The 17,837-nt window shown below is 36.8% G+C and overlaps 1 protein-coding gene across 1 annotated transcript; it reads right to left on the bottom strand.

Moving 5' to 3' along the window:
- Nucleotides 1-1,011: 1,011 nt before the first annotated feature.
- On the bottom strand, nt 1,012-3,912 carry LOC112203772 (receptor-like protein 6). The gene has a single exon (XM_024344694.1). The coding sequence runs from the start codon at nt 3,910-3,912 to the stop codon at nt 1,012-1,014; it is 2,901 nt and encodes a 966-aa protein (XP_024200462.1).
- Nucleotides 3,913-17,837: the final 13,925 nt, after the last annotated feature.

Genomic DNA, 17,837 nt, shown 5'->3' with positions numbered 1-17,837 from the left:
CAAATATTAGAGAAGTTTCTCTATGTTTCTTACGGCTTTGCCCGTAATTGCTAGTGGATTCTAGCTTATCTCATATGGCTTTCAACGCTTGACGGAGCCTCTTACTATCGTGTTCACGCTTCCCGCATCAATAGCTAGTAACTTGTAGGTGGACATAAGCCTGTGATGGTCAGATTTAATAGGTACGGTCTTACCAACCACCAAAAGCAAAATCTTTGGTATAGTACGTTATTTTCAGTATTTACATAATTTTAATTACAAAATTCCATATTATAATAAATAATATATTCAAGCATGCACCAGTTAACGAAGACTGCACGATTACTCGATTAGTTACTCTATTTGCTCTAACAAAGCGACGAGTTCGGTGACATAACGGAGAATTATTTCTAACGAGGAGATGCATCATAACAAATAGCGTAGCTTTCTACTATGTTGTTGAACAGGAATATACATGATGACACTTCATTTTATCCTGCCACTAGGAGGTTGTGTTCACTAGGAAGAACGAAACCCATACTCTTCAATAGCTTCTTTAACCAGTAAGAAAAATTACTATCAAGATAACAATAACTAATACTCATATGCTATATATATATATATATTCTGTTATTAGGAAACCAGTGCAAATTTATTTTTGCTTTGAAAAGAAGGTTTTTGTTTTTATTTAATAGAGGGTTAGACGATATTATTTTCTTGTTAGTAGTCTTCGCACAAGGCGCCAACTCTCTGTAATAGAAAGAGGATAACTACCCGGAGTCTCACCACATGTCCCTCCATTCTTTTATTTGTTGAAACTTAAAAGTATAAAGATAAAATACTAGTCGGGAGAGGGGGACATCGACCAAAACCCCACCCTATAAAGTGAAACAAAAAGCAACTCTAAAATAAGATAAAACTAATAAAAAAACAAACATAGCAGCAGGGGCTAGAATATGATACGTGGGCGGACTTATTGAACGGTAAACATTAGAACGCCTCTGTAGGAAGTAGTAACCAAGGAAAAGATCATCACCGCTTTCTAGTTCCAACACTAGCCTTCTTGGCCCTTTTCACCATTCGGCTTCTTATTTCTCTTCCCACGACCCTTACCTGCCGATCAACTTTCCCAATGGAAAGAACAATATATCCCACAGACAATCCAATTACCATTCCACATCCATAACCCATCCATACTATTTTCCAATCAAATCCATTCATATCACCATCTTGCTGATCAAACCATGGAGGTTGAGGTGCTTCGTCCTCGATACATGTTTTAGACAGTGGATATCCACACAAGCCCAAATTTCCACTGTAAGAATCATTTTCAAATGTATCAAACTGCTTGCCACGAGGTATTGGTCCAACCAACTGGTTTCCTGATAGGTTTAACTTAGCAAGTGACGTCAAATCAGCTAGTTGCCTTGGAATCTTACCAGAAAGCATGTTTGAGGAGATGTCCAGCCATTCCAGATTAGTCAAGTTACAGAAGGCGGATGGAATTGGACCTCTAAGCCTGTTACTAGAGAAATTAAGCCCCTTCAATAATTTGAGCTCACCGATCACCGCCGGAATCTTTCCCGTGAAAACATTGTTTGAAAAATCAATGGTTGTGAACATGGTTTGTATTTTGTTCAGCTCAAAATACAAGCCTTTCATTGCCACTGTGACTGTGTCTTGGTAATCGTATTCTCCCATGTACTTCAGTTCATCATCTTGCACGTTTTTCATTGCCACCAATTTCTGAAAGTACTTTGTTGGCAGAGGGCCACCAAACTGATTCAGGGAAAGGTCAATGATTCTCAATTTTCGGAAGGGAAATCTTGTTTCTGGACTGCCAATTGGACCATAGAGTATGTTGGATCTCAAGATCAGAACCTGTAACTCCGGAAGAGACTCCAACCAATTCGGGAAAGTACCGTTTAGCTTGTTGTCTCCCAAGTCTAGAACTTCCATCTTTGTGCAATTAATTAGAGAATGCGGCAGAGTCCCTTCCAACTGATTTCCATGAAGGTCAAGATTCCTCAAGATGTTTCCCTTGGGGAATGTTGAAGGGATCTTGCCACGAAATTGATTCATATGCAAATCCAAAACTGAGAGATCTTGACTGAAGTTCCCTATACATTGAGGAATCCTGCCACTCAAGCTATTGTTAGATAAATCAATTACTGAGACAGAAGTCAGGTTGCAAATGGTGGATGGCAATGCTCCCGTCAATTGATTGTTCGACATCAAAAAGATGTGTGTTGAAGGTGATGGAATAGGAACTTTTCCTTTCAACAAATTGGAGCTAAGGTCAACAATTTCTATGTTCTTCCACAGAAAGTGTTCTATAGTACCCGTCAAGAAATTGTGAGAAAGATTAAAGTGTAACAATGAATTTCTCCCCACGTCCAACACCCATGTTGGAACATTGCCTTGAATCTGGTTGTCGGAAAGCTCTATGTATTTTAATTGGGTTGAGGTTCTCAAGAAGTACGGAAACTGAGTTATTTTGCAACCAGACATGTACAGTATTGAAAGTTTAGGCAATGTATAATTACTGAAGTTCTGAAAACTCACCATTAGATGATTATCGGAAAGAACAAGATCGGTGAGACTTTGGAGACATTGAAACTTTTCAAACTTCACAACGCCAGTGAATTCGTTGTTGTTGAGCCACAAATATACCAAAGATGGCAAAGAATATACCCAAGATGGTATTGTTCCGTTGAGCGAGTTGTTATACAAAAGGAGTACGGACAAACCCATAGGAATAGAACCACCATAAAGTTGTTTCTTTGAAGAATCATGTAAAGTTGAAGATGCTTTTGTGGAATTACCATGAACTTCTGGAAGTGCACCCACAAACATGTTGCTTGAAAGATCCAAGTGATGGAGATGCTCAAGGTTTAAAAGCGACCATGGTATCTGGCCTCCAAAACTATTATCAGAGAGATCCAAATATATGAGTTGTGTGAGGTTACCAGACAATTCAAGATGCGAGCGCGATCCTGCGAAATTGCAATCCCAAAGAGACAAAGCCCTCAAAGATTTCAAACTGCTTGTCAAGAAATGCAAATCTATTGAGATTTTAGTCTCAGAGAGATTCAAGGAGTTCAGTGGACTACTCCAATTAGATTTGGGGGTGTATCCTGTGAGATTAGTGTTTCCATGCAAGTGAAGTATTTCAAGGTTGGGTAGGTGGAATAAAGTCCTTGGGAACTTCCCATGCAAATTACAATCTATGAGAAAAAGTGAAGTCAAAGAAGAAGAAAAATTCAGGAAGGAATCAGGTACAACTGAAGACATATCGACAGAATCGAGAGAAAGCACTCTAAGGCTGGTGAGGTTCTGAGCAATACCTTTCATGGTAAGTGTGTCTATTGTTGTTTCTTCATAGGGCTCAGAAGAAATTAATCCGCAAGAGAGCTTAAGTGAAACTAGTTTGGAAAGCTGGGAGATTTCAGGAGGGATTTTACCAGTGAAGTTGGAACCATCGAGGTGAAGATGTGTCATACTTACAAATCCACCAAACTTGGAGGAAATGGAAGAACCCAGGAAATCATTGGAAGATAGGTCTAGCATCTTGAGATGGGCAAGAGAGAATAAGCTGCTGTTGGAGTGAAGTATTCCTTGAAGCCCACCAAAACTGAGGTTGAGGCCGCTCACATGACCAGTGACCCTTTCACATGTGACACCACTCCACCCGCAACAGTCTTCATCTTTTGCCCATGAGTCTGTCTTACGAATATAGAAAGTTGAGGAACGATCCAAAATATGATTAACATAAAATGAGTTCTTAAATTGAAGTAAAGCAGAACTCTCATCAGAATTACACACATGCCTTGAAGAAGAAGGAGAGGAAGAGTTAGAAGATGATAATGAACAGTTCAGTTGAGAAGTAAACAGGAAGAAGAGGAGACAGAGCCATGAGAACCACCAAACCATCTTTTCTTCAGAGATTGAATGTAGGTCTAATAATATTTCTGTGAGAAATTATGTACCAAGTAAACTTCTTTATATTGTGAAAAAAATACATGCAGAGTAATGTATATTGCATAGAAATTTCTTACAAGAATACAAAAGACCATTGTCTATCTTATAAAGACATGAGTGCATGACTAACCTAATTCCACAAACACTAGCTAGCTAGGAAGACCCGTCCACACCAAAAACAAAATTTCAGTATCTCTCTAGTGGTATTGTTGACTGCTTAGCACTTATTGTCTTTTCTTTATTCAATATTACGTTTGGCTAGATGAGCCCTTCAGAATTTATTCAGGGGTATTTTTTTTTTAAATCGTAAAACTCGTACCTGGTTACAAACTATTCTTTGTACATTATACTTTTCTAAATTATTTTTTATATGACAAATACCCTATTTACAATGATAATTTCTTCTTTTCTGAATGTAAATGTCGATTAATTTTTTATTGGACAAGTAATTGTAAAAAAGAGAATAATATGGTTTTCACCGAAAAAAATACAATATAATAATTGGGCCACATTTACACATTCAAAGAAATATGTCTTTATGAGCTTACCCAAACTTAGTCAGGAAAAGGATGAAGCATTCAATGTCTAAATTTTTTACCAAGAAGCCTCCTAGTTTATAATGCAGAGCTAATGTGCTAAGCATTTAACAGGAAGTTTATCATTTTGATAATCCTTCAAGACATCACTCTTCAAACCAAGAATAAACAATTTTTTATTTTATTTTAATGTTTCTTTGTCCTACACAAACAAGTTGAACCTCATTTTGTGCCAATTGCTTTATCTATACTATTATTAAGAGAAGAGGCTTTGTTAGCCAAAGTGGACGTGAAAAAACGACTTGATCCTTAGACCATAGATTATCTAAAAATATTTTTTGATAAATAGATGTCATAATCATAATAAACAAAATAATAGAATAAAATTTTAATTTATTTCCCCCTAAAATCTCTCTCTATAACTTCCCACTTCCACAGTTCCACAGCAAAAGAGGAGGAAAAAAAAATACAAATTCCAAAACTCTCCACATTTCTCCAATGATTATTTTGTTTTTTTTTTCTTTTAAAAATTAAACCCACACACAAAGTGTGTGTTTTGGTCGAGTTATATACTATGCAAAGGCGTGGTCATAGAGCTTCGCACACCACCAGATAGGGGAGATTAGGGTCCTAATTAATTTGGCTTTTGTTTGCTGATAATGTTAGAAGTTCTTATCCTACAATTTAATAGATTCCATAGTTCCATGAGCACTCCTATAACCAGATTTCCCTTCCAAAAGATGCAAATCATGAGAACTTGTTGTCAATGATGAATTACTAGAATTACGTGAGAAAAGGCTATTATCAAGACACTGTGGTACTGCAATGAAGGGCTTAGATCTTGAACTGGTGAAAATCCAAACTTCTTCACAAACCACTACTAGAAAACGTGTCTATTACACGCAGATTTATTTTACATAGAATCCGGCACGGATGATTTACCGTGCCTTTTGGTACATATGATACTCTATTAAGTGTGAATTAGTGATTCACATACATGAATAGCCGTCAATAAAAGAAGGATAAAATGGGAATAAAAGATTTGGACCCTTTTGCATTCGTATATATGAAAATTAATTTGACATGGCAATCAGAGTTTCTGCAACTTTATCAAATTTATAGTAACCATTTCACACGGAATGGTGTATGATTTGTTTTCCCATTTCTTTGTACAATTTCAATACGTTTGCCGGCAAACCTATCTCATCAAATACTTTCACTTTTTGTTAGGGCATCTCCAACAATGGAGTCAAAAGCCAAAGTCATTTGCAAAATTTGACACTCTTAGAGTCATCATTATTCATTCATATTTTGCATCTTCAACTATCTTTAGTCAAAAGATAAAATCATTTTATAGAATTAATCAACTACAAGTTGATCCTCTCACCACCAATGTGCAACTGGGGCCTGCATCTCTCCATCTCAAGTCAAAATGGCTTTCGTACTCCATTTCTTAGCCATTTTAGGTCCACTTTTAATTCATAAGTCAAAATGACTAAGAGCCTTCATTGGTTGGAGATACTAGGTGAAAAAGCCAAAGCCCAAAATGGCATTTGACTACACCCATTTGGAAATGCCCTTCTAACACCTAGACTTCCGTGTGCGTAAGTTTTATGCACTGACTGACTGGCGCCTGTGGGAGGTTTGAAGGAAATCAAACCCAGAGCATGACAATGCTCCTATATATAGTTCAATTCTGGTCTGATAATTAATATATAATGAAAACGAGGATGTGGCTTTGGAATTGTCCACATATATTCCACACAATTATTCAAAAGTAATAATCTCAAAAGAAGGGGGAGCTATTTTCAAAAAGAAAAAGAAGTAATCAATTGCATACCGGGTATTTTCAAAGCCCAATCTCACACGGATTAATAATTTATTATTAAAAAGAATCCAATTGATGCGATGGAAGGCAGAAGTTAGAGAAGTGAGTGGGATCTACCAATTTTTCTCACACATACGAGTTTTATGGCCTGCTAATCAGGGCCGGCTCTGTGAGTTTAGAGGCTCAAGGCGGAAAAAAATTCGAGGCCCCAAAATATGCTTCAATAAATTTGTAAGGTTAACACAAAAATTCTTCAAACTATCTCTATCTACATACATGCTTCTTCTTTGCTGCTACTAAAATACTTTTTAAGATAAACAACTTGAATTTTATGTAGAGCTTCTCTCATCTCTTTCTCTTTTCTTTTCCGAGCCCCACACTTAAATTTTCTATTACGAGCCACGATAACAACTTCAAACCAACCAACAATCCAACAAATTCAACAATTGAATGATTTCAATCCCTAAAGAATAGCATATAGAAAGCCTCAGGGCCCAGACATAGTGAAAATTTTCAAATTTTCAATGATTTCATTCAGTATCTGTTGAAAATTTACTATATGCCTCGGCTCTGAGGCTTTTTATATGCTATTCTTTAGGGATTGAAATCATTCAATTGTTGGATTGTTGGTTGGTTTGAAGTTGTTATCATGGCTCCTAATAGAAAATTTAAGTGTGGGGCTCGGAAAAGAAAAGAGAAAGAGATGAGAGAAGCTCTACATAAAATTCAAGTTGGTTCTCTTAAAAAGTATATTAGTAGCAGCAAAGAAGAAGCATGTCTGCTGATACAGATAGTTTGAAGAATTTTTATGCTAACCTTACAAATTTATTGAAGCCTGTTTTGGGGCCTCAAATTTTTTTCCGCCTTGAGCCTCTAAACTCACAGGGCCGGCCCTGCACGTACGGAAAGCATCAATGAGACACATATGATCTTCCTTTCAACAAAAAGATGATTTTGAGCAAGTGAAGATATTTGATTGGAAGTGATGGGTTATGGTTATCCTAACAGGATTGTCTATGGCTTATCTAGCACTCTCAAATTGAAAACATGTTCGAATTATGAAAGTTTTTTGAAGATAACTACGATTTAAACTGATGAAATGACCAAAATTGAGTTCTTTCAAGTGTTCCTAAAATAGGAATTAGTGGGTTTTTTTTTTGGGAAGCAACATAAGGGCCAACTCTTTCCCATTCAGCTATGTATTGCTTGTTTATTGTAACTGTTGTTGTCCCATCCTTGTTAGCCTTGTTTCCATGTATGAAGCTATTGCATCTCCTGTCTAGGCTATTAAATAAAAGGCCCGGTAATAATTTCCCTAGAAAAAAGAAGTAATCTAAAACCTTTCTCTGATCATGAATCTAATGCATTGTATATAGTATCATATTGAAGAAACAAAATACCTAACAAGATAGAGAGTAAGCATTTTCAATGAAAATAAGAGAAGAATATGAAGAAGAGCAAGCAGTGTTAGCTTTAATGCATTCATCAGGCAATAGTACAGAACTATCAATTATCAATTAAGAACTTGGGACCAGAATAATTTTAAAAAATAAATGACGAGTTAGACAAAATCTGTGCACATGCTTGATTTGGAATTAGGTCATGCTCGACCATCATCCAAAGCTTTCCAATGTAGAGTAAATTACCAAACCAGATGGTTCAAGCCTTAGAATTTGTAATAGCCGTTCAAGTTGCGATCGCCGGATTCACCCTACGAAGCCCTTGGTGAGTACAACTTATGTTGTCTCTATGCTTTATGTGCTATATATATATATATATATATATATATATATTTATTTATTTATTGTCTGGGTCTTATTAAGTAACATGTAGCCTTCCAATGAGAACCACTGAAATGAGGACCAATTGAAAACTTTTGTGTTAGATCCATTTTTCAATCATCTTTCTGAAAATCGACCGTTAGATGTTTAGATATTTATGTATAGATCACTTATGCAATTTTTCAACCAAATTAAAAATTGTTTAGACATTCATAATCGTGATTTATCAGTTATGAACATGAACAGTTCATATTTGATAGATTTGGTTCATCTATTGATTTGATCTAGTTCGATACATTAACGATTAGCAATTTGGAAGAAATTTTTCAATAGTGATCTACTCATGCATATATAAACATTTGATGGTTGATTTGCAGTAATGTAATAAAAAAGTGGGCCTCCCAAACCGTTGATTAGAAAGTTCTCAACTAGTTCTCATTTTAGTGGCCCTCATTAGAAGAGCTCCCTAAAATTACATTCGGTATCGTTTTGCAAAATAATTTTTGTTTTTGTTAAATATAGAGAATTAAAATGAGGTTGGTAGTTAAAAATAACATATGTCTGATATAGATTTTTTTATCTACATTATGTAAAATAATAAATTATGAAAAAAACAGGATTAAAAAAATTAAAAGATAAAAAATCATATTGTCCATACAGCAATCTCATCTCACCAACTGATTGATTACCTCACTGACCGGTTAACCTAACCAATCAACAGACATCTTCACCTCATTGACCCATCGACAATCTTACTGACCGAAAGACAATCTCAATAATCGATCAACTAGCTCAACAATTGACCCACCCACCAACACCTTCACCGATCAACCAATCAGGGACCTCATCTATCAATCTAGCTACATGCATCCTCAATGAATGACTTACTAGCTCATCGACCAATTGGAGACCTCATGTGATGACCTGGTTTTCTGTTATTTAATTTTAGTATTTAATAATGGACCAGTTGTACGAATAATTGTTATTGTGCTTTATTCGTAGGTTGTATGTGAGGTGGAATAGTTTTTGTACGTATAATTATTCGAATTTCACAGTTTAGGGGGTTGTGTGAAGTTTGACTTTTTATATGTTGAGATTCTCGGAAAACTTCCTTCACAAAAGTTGTAGAGCGCGTCGATACGAGTTCGTGGACATGCGGAACGCGTAAATCGGAGTTCGTATGAGGAAGTTATGGCTATCGGAAGAAGTTTCCGTTTTAGTATAAATAGGGGAAATCATAAATTATTTTCATTTTCCTCATTTCCTTTTCCGGAAACCTTTCTCTCTCTCTCTCTTCTCTCTCGGTCGATACCTTCGGTATCGAAGATTTCTGTCTGACCCGACCCGAAACCGGTCGACCCGACCCGACTTTTCCGGCGGACTGCGGCTGTCTCCGGCGACGAAACTTTCCAGACAGGTTCGCCTCCTCCGTCTGGTCATCCCTGTGGTGTTCTCTAGCGACGAGATCCACCGTGTGCGGCGCTGCAAGGCCGTGCAGTTAGTGTTTTCGGACCCGGCCGGAAAACACAACTCCGGCGACTTCACGGCTTCATGCTTCCTTGGTTGGGTTCAGAATAGGCTTCCTGATCGATCCTTGGTGTTTGTTTTGATCGATTTACGTGGAAATCGGTTCAACTCAGTTTGAGCATTAATCCAAAGCTTGTGAGGTAGTTTTCGATCCCTTAAGCTTGTTTTCTGACTTCGATCCAGTTATGAGAGTTCACAAGCATGCTTAGATGAAGCTTTTTGATGTTAGGAGTTTTGTGAAATATTGAGTTTTGGCCGGCGGCGGTGCGTCACCACCTGTGGCGGCGTTCCGGCGGTGTTCCGGCCATGTATGGGACTGTTTGTGGTATTATATATGTTCTAGTCGTTGATACGAGCGTTTCGATATATAATATGCAAATTTTGGAGTTCGTATGAAATTGTTATGATTTTTACAGTTTCATACCGATCGATTTATTCGATCCGTGAGGATTCGAGCGTCCGATCGACTTGTAGTTTGGTCACATCGATCGTGGACGTATTCCGAAGACTTTGGGAGGTCTCGGATGTGGTTTTGCCTCGATTGGCGCCACTTTGGGGGTTTTAGTTCAAAACAGGGGGTTTCGAACTTAAATCAAATGTAAATCGTCACTAAATTAGAAACGTATGTGAATAGGTACTTGACGAAGTACAGTGGACGATTATTTGTGAATTGGTGGCTTTGTGTTTTGTTGAAGACGCAGCAGGAGTTCGAGGTGAGTAATCTCACAAGGTTCTTTATGAACAGAATTACCATTATCGTTTTGGCGTTAATTATTTAACTGCAAACTATAGTTGGTATTAGTAGGCATTCCTGAGAGAATGTCTGCGTATATATATATTTACGTGAAATATATATATCCTTGTGGATGATTGTGATGAATAATGATATGCATGATGATGTTCATATTATTGTTGAATGTGACTTTTCAGGGAACAATATTGTGGAAAAAGATGTTTTCTATTGTTTGAAAAGTATTGAGCTTGATGTTACATTTTTGAGTCAAGCGTGACTCATTTTAAATGTATTGGTCCTTGTACCAAGGGTCACAGATGGTGAGCAAGAGTTAGGAAAGCCGAAGCTAGATGTTGTAACGTTTTTAGGTCGGTTGCGACTTATTTAACGTTTAGCTTTAAGACCAGATAGGGTCTAAGAAGATTTTATATCATAGATGGTGATAGGTTGCAGACGGTGACCTTGACGTTTGATTTCATGACCAGACGGGGTCTGAAGATCATGTGTCACAGATGGTGACAGAGCACAGATGGTGACCTAAATGTTGATTTGAGACCAGACGGGGTCTGAAACCACATGTCACAGATGGTGACAGGTCACAGATGGTGACCAAGGCAGGAAATAGGTAATCACGTCTGTGGTCGGACGAGTGATTACGATTTCAATAGAGTTCTAGTTATCTGCCATGATAGCTTATGAGAGTAACGGTCGAGGTTACTTGAGACTCATAGGTACGTAGTTTAAAGGAGAGTTCCGATGGTATTCTTCTTTAATTGTCTAGATGAGACTTGAATTGCTACTTGATGGTTAATTTAGCAAATAGAGCATGGTCATAGCGGTGACTCATGTTGTCCTTTCTTTGGAAAGGATATGGAATGTTAGAAGGAATCATGGCTGCATGTTTCTTAAGTAGATTGATGTGAGTTGTTGATTGATGTTCATGAGTTACTCATACGAGCTTTCATAAGCTTACCGGGTTTTGTTGTATGGAAACCCGGTGCACCATTCTTTTGGTGTAGGGGTTAATCCTGCAGGTCAGGAAAATCGTGGCTGAAGCTGAGGTAGCTACAGGCAGCTGAACGGGTAGGAAGCAAATTTTGTTGGCTTTGCCATTGTTATGACTTCCGCTATGTAGTAAGCTCTGAGGAGCATTTATGCTTTATTTTGTGATGGCAACTTAATTCGTAAATTTGTGTAATATATGACTCTATGGAGCGAGTGCATATTAACTCGGATGGTTTCAGGGCATCATTATGTACTTGTTATAAAGGAAAGATGTTCCAGGTATTTGTATTGATGACTGAACATTCACGCATGTATAATTATGGGATTATATATATCGATTTTCATGTGTGTGAAATCAGGGGCGTGACACCTCACCGACCTACCAACCGATCATTGATCTCACCGATCGATTGGAGACCTCAACAACTAGGCAACCTCACCGACTTACCAATCGATTGACGATCTCATCGACAATTGTAAGGTCAACAAAGTTGCTACTCTATTTTTAGTTTTTTTCTTCTTCTTCTTCTTCTTCTTTTTCTCATTGTTTATTGTGTAATGTATAGATTTGTACTACATGATACTTTTTTACCATGTTCATTAAAAAAAAAAAAGTATTCTCTAATTAAGCTATTGGGAAAATGGTCCGTACAGTACCCCGCCTTTGCCTCTTTATAACTTTTAGTACCTCAGTTTTGAAAATTATCAATACAGTACCTGAGGTTCTCAGTCCGACTGAGAATTGGTACACATTACCGTTAGCTTCGTTACAGAAGTTGTCAAGTCACAATTTTTGAAGGGTATTATCGTCCTTTTAGGGCTTAATCTATTATTATTTTTATTTATTTCAAAAAATATTTTTCTCTCTCTTCTTTCTTATCATCTTTCTTCCTCTTTCTAGATCAAAGGATCTCTCTCTCTTGTTCACCACAAAAAAAAAAAAAATAGTCTCCATTCTTGATTTATGGGACAGTCCCTTGTTTGAGTTTGTGTGAATTTGTGGAACAAATTTGTAGGAGGTTTAGAAGTGTACAGGTTTAGAAGTTATTAGAGAAGGATTTGTGGTTTCTTCCATGCCTCTTTTGCGTCTTTAATTCAATCCAAATAGTTTGTATTTAGATTATAGAACAAGTCCTGGGAATGCCTCAAATTAATATCCTCCTTTTGGTAATCTAATTCGTCCTATTCACTTTGATTTTATTTTGCTAATTGGGTTCTATAAAATCTGGGTTTTTGTTGAAATCTGGGTCCATAAAATTGGGTCCTCAGTTCTTGCATAAATCAAAATCTGGGTTCATAAAACTATTGGGGTTTTGGGACGCTGCTAGGTTTATGCAGCATTGGATTGGTGTGCTTCTCTTCTGTTCTACTGAACCATCATGTTTCGTCATCTCTCTCACTCACTCTCTATCTTCTCTAATCTGACACCAAAATCTCTCTCTCTCTCTCTCTCTCTCTCTCTCTCTCTCTCTCTCTCTCTCTCTCCCCAAAAGGTTTGTTCACTAACACATTACTACTAGCTTAAGATTTTCCACTATGATGATTGACCAAAGCACTGAAGATATCCTATTGCCAATAACAACAGCAAAGAGCATGCAATTCTAAAATGCAAACTCATTGTTGGGAGCCATTTCGCGGCAAATTAACATGGAAGAGAGATAGGGAGTGTTCACTAAACCCTCAAAATCTCTCTCTCTCTCTCTCTCTCTCTCTCTCTCTCAATCCCAATCACAATCTTGTTAGGAAGCGTTGTGGTATGGGGCACCTAATTACAACTGAAGTAGAAACTATGAAAATAAGTGAAGCACAAGATGATAGACAAATTGTAGAAGGATTTTACTATAGCAAAAGGATACAACAATTTCTCTACTGTAATAAGGAGAGCACAATTGACAACACCCTCTCTCTTATAACAGGAGGAAATATACTCTAACAAAGGAAAGACACTTGAGTTTTAGGAGAAACCTCTCTTTTCTCTCTAAACTCTTCTCCCTCTTTCTCTCTCTCTCTGTTTTCACTCACAACATCAGGGGATTACAACTCTATAACACAAGACCTCTATTTATACTAGATAGAGGAGGTTACAACTAGCTTCTTAAAGACTAAGAAACTTAGCTATGTATGAGTTGTAAATGCAATCTTTACAACTATCATATGTGAAAGTATGCCACAATCTTTGACCTATCAACAACTTAAGTATGAAGTAAGTCACAATATTTGACCTATCAACTACTTAAGTATGAAGTAAGTCACAATTTTTGATTTAACAAGAACACCATGCTTATCAAGAACTTAAGCATGAAGCAAGCCTCCATTTTTGACTAATCAAGAACATCATGCTTATCAAGAACTTAAGCATGAAGTAAGATGCACAAGTGGCTTTACTTCCACAAATCTCAATCTCAATATCAACAGAAATTGAAAATGAAATTGAAATTGAAATGAAGGCCTCTCTATTTGATTTGGGATAGCTGAATTAAGTAACCGAAAGATGGAGCGGCATGGGTTACCACTCCAAGCCTCATATGTCCAAATGAAGACGTTCTCGATTTACCCGTGGAGCCTTGATAACCCGACAAAGTCGGAGCTGAAGGAGTACATCGACGGCGGTTCCCTGATAACAACGACGGCTGCAACTTTCTTCTCAACCTCATGGAGCTTCACCCAGTGGAAATTCACTCTCCCCAAGTCGCCCATTCTCTCCTAGTCTCCCACCCACAACCTGGATCCGAACAGGATTTTGATGTTGCCGCCACTCATGTCTCCTATAAAAATTTCTTTTGCTTTTTTTAATTATATGAAGAAGAAAAGCTAAGGGAAAAAAAAGGGTAAATTTGTCATTTTAAGATCAAAATTGCCAGCTAGCAAGTTCTATAACAAAGGTAACGGCCATATGTATCAATTCTCAGTCGGGTTGAGAACTTGAGGTACCGTATTGATATTTTTTAAAGCTGAGGTACCAAAAGTTATAAAGAGAAAAAGACGGGGTACCGTACAGACAATTTTCCCTAAACTATTAGACCCATTTTCAGATCATCAAAATGTGAACTCCAATTTCTCATTTTTGTAAATCGCTATAGACACGGCTTTAATTTTTAATATAACAAAATACGAACCGTCTCATCTACACTTTTGTTTATGTTTGTGGTTTTGTTTCATTTATCTATTTTTAATTTCACCCTACATATCACTCGTGTTGGTGAGTGTAGATGGGATTTATTGTTTACCTCAAATGTTCACTTTATCAAGTATTTATAGGCGAGTTTCAGTTGATATCTCGACTAGTGCGCATAATGGTGCGCAAAGCCAGCAAGTCATGCATTAATGAATCCATTATGCCACTCTCAATGTCTCAGGACAACTTGGGGTAGTGCTTCCCCGCAAGCTGCAAATTCAGCCGAGCTGACTAATTCTGCAGACTAGTTTTGTTTTATCCAGATCCATCTAAAGAGTATTTCACTTCAAGGGGATATAACCATCTCAAAGCTCCTCAAATAGATTGGACCGTCTCTCTTTTTACCCGTCTTTTGACTAGAACATGATTTCCTATCACCTAGATCGGCCTTAAGAAGACTTCATCTCACTTAAATTCGCCTTGAGGGGATTTCTGTTCACTTAGATATACCTTAAAGGGATCTCACTTCACTTGGATCCTCTTTGAGAGAATTTCACCTCACTTAGTTTTGCCTTGAGGGAATTTCACAAAGAGAAATTCACCAAGAGGGAATTTCATCTAGACAAATTTTTCTCAAACAGATTGGGTTGTCTTTCTATCAAGCCATCTCATGACTAAAACCGTTCTTACATTTTTTTTTTTCATCCCTACAATTAGTGACCTCAATAGTGTTAAAGTATAATTAGTATGTCAAAGTTTCTCTAGTTATAATGGATGTGCTAATTATAACTTGATATAAGTATGGATCCATGTACTATAAAGATAACTGAAATATTTCATTTTATGGGTCTCATGTTTCTAAAATCCATAAGACCCAAAATTAAAAAAGAAAAATTGGCATGAGATTTTCATTTGCCAAATTTGGTAGAATCGACCCGGTCTGTAAAATACAATTGGACATGAATTAGGTGGGGTAAAACCATTTTTATTTTACTTTTTATGTCATCTGGACTCCACGTCACATTTGGCATAAGGGTTGGAATTGTTTTTAAGGATTGAGCTTGCTTTTGGTGACTCAGCCAGCCTTTGGTCCCATTTGCTTTCTTGACAAATACTAACAATCACTACACCAAAAATCTTATCAGACAACGGTAGAAAACAGTTGTGGGATTTGGAGACCGACAGTTGTAGAGTGAGCCGTTGTCTGATGAAAAATCAGGCAACGGTGGAACACAGTTGTGTGAGAAACACACAGACAACACGTATGTGTTATAACTGTTGTGTGATAGCTCGGCAGATGCCAAGCGTAGCTGCGCAGCAGTTGAGGTGCTGTCTTCAGACAACAGTGCCAGCTTTAAGCTGTTGTATGTTAAGCGTGTTAGAGAACATATTTCTATTTTTTCTGTTGTCTGATTGATCTTCAAACTTCAGTTCTTGGACTATATCTGTTGTGTGATTAACTTTCAGACAACAGAATTCAATTGATTCTGTTGTGTGATTAACTTTTACGACAACAGAGTTCAATTAATTCTATTGTGTGATTAACTTTTAGGACAACATAGTTCAATTAATTCTGTTGTCTGAGTATAAATTAGAAGACACTGATTTGTTAAAAACTGATGTGTGATATGATTGATTACAATGTGTTTTTGTCCTATTTTTGTTACCTGATCATTGTGTGATCAGAATTAGGCAAAATTAATGCTCCATTATTACCTAAATAATGGTACGTCTAGATCGTTGATCAATTGGAAAGAAAACACATTGCAAATGCTCAAATGAGTAATCAAACCTATTTCATATATCTCTTAATGTTAAAAGCATTTCCCAAAGCTGATACAACTACGTAAAACATGCCACATATAGAGTTTGTGCAGGAACTTGGTTTCAATAGCCAACATATTGATACAAATTCTTGTCTTCCCACTATTCCAGGAACTTAGTCTGTGTAGCGTGTCAAACCTTTAAAGTTGAAGCGAGTGGTTTGCAATTTCTGTCCAAACGTCCAACCAAAGACACCTCAGCCAAAAAAGCCAGTCTAGAACCTATATACAAACAAATAAGCTTCAGAAAGTTGAAATTCCTTTATATCCATCAGAACACAACCTTCTGCATGCCATCCAAAAGTGCATATATCCAATTGTTATGCTTATGATTTAAATATTGATAGTTGCAAGTCAAGTTGTCCGAATAGAAGTCATATACATCTCTGAGCTGTATATTAGTCATTTGCTACACTCTTAATATGATTTGATTGATACATGCTAATATATACCAACCAATGTTACTTACAAACTTTGAATCGATATAGTGATCATTTATGTATGAAACAAAAGTGAAATGCATGAGTTCTTTAAAAACAATTAGCCAAAGTCACCACTAGTAATATAAATGTACATACAAGCAAATGCTCTTCTTAAAAATCATATAGAGCTATCACTGAAACTCCTGACTTTAAAAAATATGAAAAGTAGAATCATAAAATCTGACCTTGTTGAGGAGGATCCCCAAGAAAGCATTTTCAGCATTGAATTATTTCAAGGTTGCAGAAGAATGGGATAGGGACCTAAACAAGCCAAATAGCATTCTTTTAAGGCTGTGTTGGTTCCCAATTAAATCAATGATCATGTATACTATACAGAACAAAAACAAATTGATCCAAAGAAAGAAACATAGAGGTGACCAGTTCTTAACAACATTCTGTGTTCCAGAATTGCAAATGGCAGCTACATCTACGATTTGGTAAGTTGAAAACTCAACTCTAATTTCAGGCCTCTCCAAGTTGAAAATCCAAAACAAATCAATATCTTTTTCTTGTGAAATTAATGATTACAGAAACATGTTTTAGAATTATGGAAGTAGAAACACTAGAACTCACTACACCAAAAATTGCATCACACGACGGTGAAAAAACGTTGTGTGATTTGGAGACTCACCGTCGTCTATCTCGATGTTGTCTGATGAAAACTCAGATGACGGTGAATTCACCGTTGTGTGAGATGCAATCAGTCGACATATATTCATTTGCACCGTTGTCCCAGAACTCGACAGATGCCAGGCGCAACCATGTGCAGCAGTCGTGCGCAGCAGTTCACACAACAGAACTTGTTTTTATGCCGTTGTGGGTTAAGATTCTCATACAACGTTTTTTTAATTATTCTGTTGTGCGATTTAAACTGGGACAGCTGAGTTCTAGCCTTTTCTGTTGTATGAGATTAAAACTAAATGACATTAGTTATTAAAATCCATTGTGTGATATATATATATATATATATATATATAATTGTGTTGTATGAATACCCAAATTTTGAATAGATATAAATTAATAGTGAACAATTGGAATACAAATTGA

This window comes from Rosa chinensis, chromosome 5 (genome assembly GCF_002994745.2).
Source record: "Rosa chinensis cultivar Old Blush chromosome 5, RchiOBHm-V2, whole genome shotgun sequence".
Lineage (NCBI taxonomy): Eukaryota > Viridiplantae > Streptophyta > Magnoliopsida > Rosales > Rosaceae > Rosa > Rosa chinensis.
Note: the sequence above shows the minus strand (reverse complement) of the source record. Positions and strands in the feature narration are given on the sequence as shown.

Coding starts and splice junctions, on each gene's coding strand:
- LOC112203772 (XM_024344694.1), bottom strand. CDS start 3,912: ATGGTTTGGTGGTTCTCATGGCTCTGTCTCCTCTTCTTCCTGTTTACT.